Raw genomic sequence first — 9204 nt, 5'->3', positions numbered from 1 at the left:
ACCACAACCACACCCCTGCCACTACCACAACCACACCCCTGCCACTACCACAACCACACCCCTGCCACTACCACAACCCTGCCACTACCACAACCACACCCCTGCCACTACCACAAACACACCCCTGCCACTACCACAACCACACCCCTGCCACTATCACAACCACACCCCTGTCACTACCACAACCACACCCCTGCCACTACCACAACCACACCCCTGCCACTACCACAACCACACCCCTGCCACTACCACAACCACACCCCTGCCACTACCACAACCACACCCCTGCCACTACCACAACCACACCCCTGCCACTACCACAACCACACCCCTGCCACTAACACAACCACACACCTTCCACTACCACAACCACATCCCTTCCACTACCACAACCACACCCCTGCCACTACCACAACCACATCCCTTCCACTACCACAACCACACCCCTGCCACTACCACAACCACACCCCTGCCACTACCACAACCACACCCGTGCCACTACCACAACCACACCCCTGCCACTACCACAACCACACCCCTGCCACTACCACAACCACACCCCTGCCACTACCACAACCACACCCCTGCCACTACCACAACCACACCCCTGCCACTACCACAACCACACCCCTGTCACTACCACAACCACACCCCTGCCACTACCACACCCCTGCCACTACCACAACCACACCCCTGCCACTACCACAACCACACCCCTACCACTACCACAACCACACCCCTGCCACTACAACAACCACACCCCTGCCACTACAACAACCACACACCTTCCACTACCACAACCACACCCCTGCCACTACCACAACCCTTCTATCACCCAACCACACCGCCTCCACCATCACACGCCCCGCAACACACCAACCACGGCACTATACCCCATCACACACTCATCATCCTTCACCATGAGAGAACATAAAATACAAATAACTTGGAACTGATGCTAATAGAGGCATAAAGAGAGGCAGAAATGAGTACCCTAGAGTGAAGAGAGAAGCTCAGAGGCAATTTGAAAACGACATTGTGACAAAAGCTACGAATCATCCAAAGCTGTTGTACCAACCCGTCCTGTCAAGTAGTACATCGCATTTTGACGTATAACTCCTCTAAGCTAAAAAAAGATGTACATGTGGAAGAAAATGCAGAACAGAACCAGTGAAGAGCAGAGGTGCCATAGGCACAATCAGAGAGCACTGTATAAACATCAGAGGTCCACGGTTGTTCAACATCCACCCAGCAAGCATAAGAAATAATATGTTCTTATAATATAAGAACAACTGTGGACATCTTCAAGAGAAAACTAGACTTTTATAAAAGACGTTCCGGACCAATCGGGCTGTGGTGGGTATGTGGGCCTGCGGGCCGCTCCAAGCAACAGCCTGGTGGACCAAACTCTCACAAGTCAAGCCTGGCCTCGGGCCGGGCTTGGGGAGTAGAACTCCCAGAACCCCATCAACCAGGTACTGAAAATCATAAAAACTCTTTTTCAATAAACCACGAAATAAAACCTCGTGGTTTACTGAGAGTTAATGAACACAAGAAAGCAGTAACACAATTTGATAAGACAAATGCCATTGCTTAACATTGTTGAGATTTTAATCATACTAAAATTGTATACAACTGCTCAGATATCAAAGCGACACGCCTGAAAGGAGTAATTATTGATTCTATAGAGACAGTACACAGCAATAAATCTTTTAGTAAAACAAATGTGATTAACAGTAAAATTATTGCTAAGGAAGCAAACTTCTCATTATTTCGACAGCAGTGATAAATCCTACACTATCGTACAGCATGAAATCTTTATTTTTGTCCTGTTTTAATGAAAAATTTGAAAATTCATTTATAAATACAGTGAAAATAACGTACAAGGACGTTTTGTTATAATACAGCTGTTGCTTATTGTTCTAGTGTGAGGTTGATCAGCTCGACCTCCAAAGGTTTTCCAACGTCAAGAAAACGATACATTTAAAGTGTCCTTTCCTAATCTACCAGAGGACCCAAAACAGAAAACGGAACAGTACGTCACTTTCGCGAGCCGCTTCCATTTTCTAGTACGACAATTTCAGGCCGTACGTAACGCATTCGCTTGAAATGAGACGTTCTTTGTAGGAGGACAAGTTGGGTTGATGGAGTTATGCACCTGGTAATGTCTGGCGGGACTCCAGCTCCTATGGACGAGCCACCACTGCCGCGAGGTAGTATCACATATTCTATCTATCTATCACATATTAAGGCAGTTAATGAACCGCGGGCCAAAGTACTTGCGGAATCTACCGGACAAACACATGTTGTCTCCACCAATCATTGCCCAAGCACTTGGGCTGGACGGTAGAGCGACGGTCTCGCTTCATGCACTTCAATCCCCGACCGTCCACGAGGTTGGGCACCATTCCTGCCCCTCCGTACCATTCCTAATCCTTTTCCTAACCCCTTCCCAGTACTATATAGTTCATGGCGTACCCCCTCAAGTTAGTAACTGAACACGCCCCCCCCCCTCAGCCACCGTACATATCAGCCCGTCCTCCAAAGACCCAAAAGTGATTCCATGCTCCCGCCAAACCCCCTGTTTATGAATGAAAAGCGGTTTACACACGACTCACAACTGCTGACGTTCGAACATATCCGGAACAAGTGCTTCACTGACGAATTTTGTTCGAATCACAACGCTATAAATGCTTCACCCACGTACTACAAATACAAATAATCACCAACAGAACCTAAACACCTAACCTAACCTATCCTATGCCTATATATGCACAATATGCTAATATATTATAATATTAATTTATACTTGAGAAAATTCCCGTTTTGAATGAACAGCATGTTAAAGTTTATGAATGCGTCTGTGGGGTCGACCGCTGGATGTAATGGACTTGAGTCGAGGACGGGTTGTACATATACCCAAGACTTGTTCCTTAATACTTAAGAAAGTCTAGAGACTTCCTGTAGAGAAAAAACTCAACCCATTTTAGAATAGGACCAAGCATGACCTGTTCTAAACTAGTCGTTCAATCACAATTGTTTCAACAAAATGGCCGTAGGCATAACATATATGCCCATTCGAAACTATTGGTTACCCATTAAGTGGAAGAGACTTGTTAAACACTAACTAGGTTCATTCTTGAGGTTGTCTTGATCGTTTTACTAAGGATGGCCACTTTAGTCAGCCCCAACTGCCTCACCCTCAGTTCTATAGAAACGAACAATTTGTTCAAGAGCACTGTTCATGATTGTTCAAAACCGGTTCATTTTCTGAAAATTATTTAAGTAACTAAGCAGGTTTGTAACACCTTTGAGGTTGGTATACCCTGATAACAACCTGCCTTCCTAGTCATCACTTCAAAGCCACTACTTAATTTGTACTACTCTACGATACTCTTCATCTACTCTCTATCCATTGTTAAATTAGGTCAAGGTTAGATTAGGTTAAGTTAGTTTTGGTTAGATTGGGTTAGACTAGGTGAGATTTGGTTTAGGTGTCAATAAGTTAGGTTTAGGTTTGGTTAAGGTTACGTTTGGTTAGGTTAGATTAAAACAGTGAATTATTCTTAAATAGATGCAATATGAAATTCTAAAACTACTTGAGTACCACCTATAATTCCACCTAGAAACCACCCCTTTCCCAAGTATCACGTGACCATCTGCACCCTCTAATAACAAGTGTTGTTCTTACAACAGGTGCGAGGATGCTGGGCAGGTGTCGAATGCGTCGAGGGGTCAGCCTCGAGGTCATCGTCGAGGAAGACGACAACGCTGAAGTAGTCCTCGACCCCGAGCCCCTCCTCGAAGACGACGACGACGAGGACGACAGTGAGAATGGTCAGTCAATGGTGGTAAAAATTTGTTTTTGCATGATCCCGAGTCGTTATCATTTGGAACGACACCCGGGTCGTTAGTGCTTGGAACGACATGAGGGTCGTTAGCCCGTGGAAGGATACCAGTCGTTAGTTTCTTAGTTCTAAACATAAACCAGAAGTTACAGGTTCGTAACTTGTTTATTTGGTACAGTGTGTGTGTGGTGAGGTACAGTGTGTGTGTGGTGAGGTACAGTGTGTGTGGTGAGGTACAGTGTGTGTGTGGTGAGGTACAGTGTGTGTGTGGTGAGGTACAGTGTGTGTGTGGTGAGGTACAGTGTGTGTGTGGTGAGGTACAGTGTGTGTGTGGTGAGGTACAGTGTGTGTGTGTGGTGAGGTACAGTGTGTGTGTGTGGTGAGGTACAGTGTGTGTGTGGTGAGGTACAGTGTGTGTGTGGTGAGGTACAGTGTGTGTGTGGTGAGGTACAGTGTGTGTGTGTGGTGAGGTACAGTGTGTGTGGTGAGGTACAGTGTGTGTGTGGTGAGGTACAGTGTGTGTGTGGTGAGGTACAGTGTGTGTGTGGTGAGGTACAGTGTGTGTGTGGTGAGGTACAGTGTGTGTGTGGTGAGGTACAGTGTGTGTGTGTGGTGAGGTACAGTGTGTGTGGTGAGGTACAGTGTGTGTGTGGTGAGGTACAGTGTGTGTGTGTGGTGAGGTACAGTGTGTGTGTGTGGTGAGGTACAGTGTGTGTGTGTGGTGAGGTACAGTGTGTGTGTGTGGTGAGGTACAGTGTGTGTGTGTGGTGAGGTACAGTGTGTGTGTGGTGAGGTACAGTGTGTGTGGTGAGGTACAGTGTGTGTGTGGTGAGGTACAGTGTGTGTGTGGTGAGGTACAGTGTGTGTGTGGTGAGGTACAGTGTGTGTGTGTGGTGAGGTACAGTGTGTGTGTGTGGTGAGGTACAGTGTGTGTGTTGAGGTACAGTGTGTGTGTGGTGAGGTACAGTGTGTGTGTTGAGGTACAGTGTGTGTGTGGTGAGGTACAGTGTGTGTGTGGTGAGGTACAGTGTGTGTGTGGTGAGGTACAGTGTGTGTGTGGTGAGGTACAGTGTGTGGGGTGAGGTACAGTGTGTGTGGTGAGGTACAGTGTGTGTGTGGTGAGGTACAGTGTGTGTGTGGTGAGGTACAGTGTGTGTGGTGAGGTACAGTGTGTGTGGCGAGGTACAGTGTGTGGGGTAAGGTACAGTGTGTGGTGAGGTACAGTGTGTGTGGTGAGGTACAGTGTGTGTGTGGTGAGGTACAGTGTGTGTGTGGTGAGGTACAGTGTGTGTGTGTGGTGAGGTACAGTGTGTGTGGTGAGGTACAGTGTGTGTGTGGTGAGATACAGTGTGTGTGTGGTGAGGTACAGTGTGTGTGGTGAGGTACAGTGTGTGTGTGTGGTGAGGTACAGTGTGTGTGTTGAGGTACAGTGTGTGTGTGTTGAGGTACAGTGTGTGTGTGGTGAGGTACAGTGTGTGTGTGGTGAGGTACAGTGTGTGTGTGGTGAGGTACAGTGTGTGTGGTGAGGTACAGTGTGTGTGGTGAGGTACAGTGTGTGGGGTGAGGTACAGTGTGTGTGGTGAGGTACAGTGTGTGTGTGGTGAGGTACAGTGTGTGTGTGGTGAGGTACAGTGTGTGTGTGGTGAGGTACAGTGTGTGTGGTGAGGTACAGTGTGTGTGGCGAGGTACAGTGTGTGGGGTAAGGTACAGTGTGTGGTGAGGTACAGTGTGTGTGGTGAGGTACAGTGTGTGTGTGTAGTGAGGTACAGTGTGTGTAGTGAGGTACAGTGTGTGTGTGTGTGGTGAGGTACAGTGTGTGTGGTGAGGTACGATGTGTGTAGTGAGGTACAGTGTGTGTAGTGAGGTACAGTGTGTGTAGTGAGGTACAGTGTGTGTAGTGAGGTACAGTGTGTGTAGTGAGGTACAGTATGTGTAGTGAGGTACAGTGTGTGGCGAGGAACACACCACACACTGGCACTTGAAGCAGGAACAAGTGCCACACGACACCGCTTGAGAGCTTCACGACACCATTTGAGTGCCACATGACCCCGCTTAAGTGCCACACGACACCGCTTGAGTGCCACACGAAACTACTTGAGTGCTTCACGACACCATTTGAGAGCCACACGACCCCGCTTAAGTGCCACACGACACCGCTTGAGTGCCACACGAAACTACATGAGTGCTTCACGACACCATTTGAGTGCCACACGACACCCCGAGTGCCACACGACACCCCGAGTGCCACACGACACCACTTGAGAGCCACACGACACCACGAGTGCCACACGACACCCCGAGTGCCACACGACACCGCTTGAGTGCCACACAACACCGCCACCAGTGAGTTGACACGGCCAGCAAGCCGTGACCAGCGGCAGCGGACAGAGAGGCAACTTCCCAAAACTCGGACCAGACTTTTCTTCAGCTCTTTCTGTCTGGCGGGTGAATTATGATCAGCTGAGCTGTTGTTTTTCTTCCAGGGCGGTCTGCTCCTGCGTCTCCTGACGGCAGCGACGGCGCTGGAGGAGGACGAGGCCGGCCAGGAGGATCCCCATCAGCAGCGGAGGAGAGGAGGAGGAAGCGAGAGAGGCGGAGAACCATAGGAGGACTTTCAAGAGTTCGCTCCGTGTCCTGCGAGGCTCTCACACTTCTGGACACCAGGTGAGGCTCTCACACTTCTGGACACCAGGTGAGGCTCTCACACTTCTGGACACCAGGGGAGGCTCTCACACTTCTGGACACCAGGGGAGGCTCTCACACTTCTGGACACCAGGTGAGGCTCTCACACTTCTGGTCACCAGGTGAGGCTCTCACACTTCTGGACACCAGGTGAGGCTCTCACACTTCTGGACACCAGGTGAGGCTCTCACACTTCTGGACACCAGGTGAGGCTCTCACACTTCTGGACACCAGGTGAGGCTCTCACACTTCTGGACACCAGGTGAGGCTCTCACACTTCTGGACACCAGGTGAGGCTCTCACACTTCTCGACACCAGGTGAGGCTCTCACACTTCTCGACACCAGGTGAGGCTCTCACACTTCTCGACACCAGGTGAGGCACCAGGTGTGTCGTCACACACATCAGGCCGGGCACCAGGTGTGTCGTCACACAACACCAGGCCGGGCACCAGGTGTGTCGTCACACACACCAGGCCGGGCACCAGGTGTGTCGTCACACACACCAGGCCGGGCACCAGGTGTGTCGTCACACACACACCAGGCCGGGCACCAGCTGATTTGCCATAACAAAACGAATTAAGCTCTATATATCTCCCTTAAAAACGTGTGAATGAACCCATACTCCCCTCCCCTCCATGTGTGTATAGTGTCCAGTCTCCCTCATTAATACCAACACATTTATGAGGACATTAATACCAACACATTTATGAGAACATTAATACCAACACATTTATGAGGACATTAATACCAACACATTTATGAGAACATTAATACCAACACATTTATGAGGACATTAATACCAACACATTTATGAGGACATTAATACCAACATATTCACGCGGACTGTCCATCAAGACCTGCAGTATTAACCTCTCTCCTCATGGCCGTAATTAAAACTTTTGACTGCAAATAAAAAAAACAAAAAAAAAATCGCAGAATAAACTCAACATTTCCGTGATTGTCGTGAAAGTTATTAACAAAAATAAAGTTTCACTAATGACGAAAGTTTAAAATATTTAAAACATGTAAATATGAGCTGAACCTTTCTCCAGATTTCTTAGTAATGTGAAAGTAATAAAGGTTCGCTCAGGGGAACGTGAGAAAATACTTGTATATACGTGACGTCACCAGCTGACATCACTCATACTCTGACGTCACCAGCTGACATCACTCATACTCTGACGATCCGGCTGACATCTCTCATACTCTGACGTCACCGGCAGACATCTCTCATACTCTGACGTCACCGGCAGACATCTCTCTTGTACACATGTACATCACACAAACCCTGCGAATCCATATATTTATGGGTATACATACTGGCATACATATTGGTATACATACTAGTAAATATATATCGGTATACATACTAGTATATATATTGGTATACATACTGGATCATATGTAGACTCCCGCCATGATATTGGTATACATACTGGAATACAAATTTTTAGGGAGAGAGAGTAGGGAGGGGGAGATAGTAGGGAGGGGGAGATAGTAGAGAGAGAGAGAGAGAGAGAGAGAGAGAGAGAGAGAGAGAGAGAGAGAGAGAGAGAGAGAGAGAGAGAGAGAGAGAGAGAGGAGACAGAGAGAGAGAGAGAGACAGAGACAGAGAGAGAGAGACAGACAGAGAGAGACAGAGAGAGAGACAGACAGAGAGAGAGACAGACAGAGAGACAGACAGACAGAGAGAGAGACAGACAGAGTGACAGAGAGTGACAGACAGAGAGAGTGACAGAGAGAGAGAGAGAGAGAGAGAGAGAGAGAGAGAGAGAGAGAGAGAGAGAGAGAGAGAGAGAGAGAGAGAGAGAGAGAGAGTGACAGAGAGAGACAGAGAGAGAGTGACAGAGAGAGAGAGAGAGAGAGAGAGAGAGAGAGAGAGAGAGAGAGAGAGAGAGAGAGAGAGAGAGAGAGAGAGAGAGAGAGAGACAGAGAGAGAGAGACAGAGAGAGACAGAGAGAGAGAGACAGAGAGAGACAGAGAGAGAGACAGAGAGAGAGAGAGAGAGAGACAGAGAGACAGAGAGAGAGAGAGAGACAGAGAGAGAGACAGAGAGAGAGAGAGAGACAGAGAGAGAGAGACAGAGAGAGAGAGAGAGAGAGAGAGACAGAGAGAGAGAGACAGAGAGAGAGAGAGAGAGAGAGAGACAGAGAGAGAGAGAGAGAGTGATGTGGTCCACAAGTCCATACAAATGCGCCAGATAGTGAAAGTCATCCAAATTTGATTAATCTTGAGAAGTTTTATACAAAGTTTTGAATAACATTCTCCGTCCTCCCTAAACTGTGTCACTTTAGGCTTGAACAGCTCCCTAAACTGTGTCACTTTACGCTTGAACAGCTCCCTAAACTGCCTCACTTTACGCTTGAACAGCTCCCTAAACTGCGTCACTTTACGCTTGAACAGCTCCCTAAACTGCGTCACTTTACGCTTGAACAGCTCCCTAAACTGCGTCACTTTACGCTTGAACAGCTCCCTAAACTGCGTCACTTTACGCTTGAACAGCTCCCTAAACTGCCTCACTTTACGCTTGAACAGCTCCCTAAACTGCGTCACTTTACGCTTGAACAGCTCCCTAAACTGCGTCACTTTAGGCTTGAACAGCTCCCTAAACTGCGTCACTTTACGCTTGAACAGCTCCCTAAACTGCGTCACTTTACGCTTGAACAGCTCCTT

General features: G+C 48.2%; 2 protein-coding genes across 2 annotated transcripts in view; one reads left to right on the top strand and one right to left on the bottom strand.

The window, feature by feature from the left end:
* MCU (mitochondrial calcium uniporter) overlaps nt 1-9204 on the bottom strand; it is a 417353-nt gene that overhangs the window by 261761 nt on the left and 146388 nt on the right. The gene's annotated exons all lie outside the window — the stretch shown is intronic.
* LOC123748382 (serine-rich adhesin for platelets) overlaps nt 1-9204 on the top strand; it is an 80020-nt gene that overhangs the window by 28801 nt on the left and 42015 nt on the right. Inside the window, exons 2-3 of the mRNA XM_069325285.1 lie at nt 3697-3837; nt 6332-6512. Coding sequence (XP_069181386.1) covers nt 3697-3837; nt 6332-6512 — 322 coding nt within the window. The remainder of the gene's footprint in view (nt 1-3696; nt 3838-6331; nt 6513-9204) is intronic.

This window comes from Procambarus clarkii, chromosome 16 (assembly GCF_040958095.1).
Source record: "Procambarus clarkii isolate CNS0578487 chromosome 16, FALCON_Pclarkii_2.0, whole genome shotgun sequence".
In the NCBI taxonomy this organism is placed as follows: domain Eukaryota; kingdom Metazoa; phylum Arthropoda; class Malacostraca; order Decapoda; family Cambaridae; genus Procambarus; species Procambarus clarkii.
The sequence above is the reverse complement of the archived record's forward strand: the minus strand, read 5'-3'. Positions and strand labels throughout refer to the sequence as shown.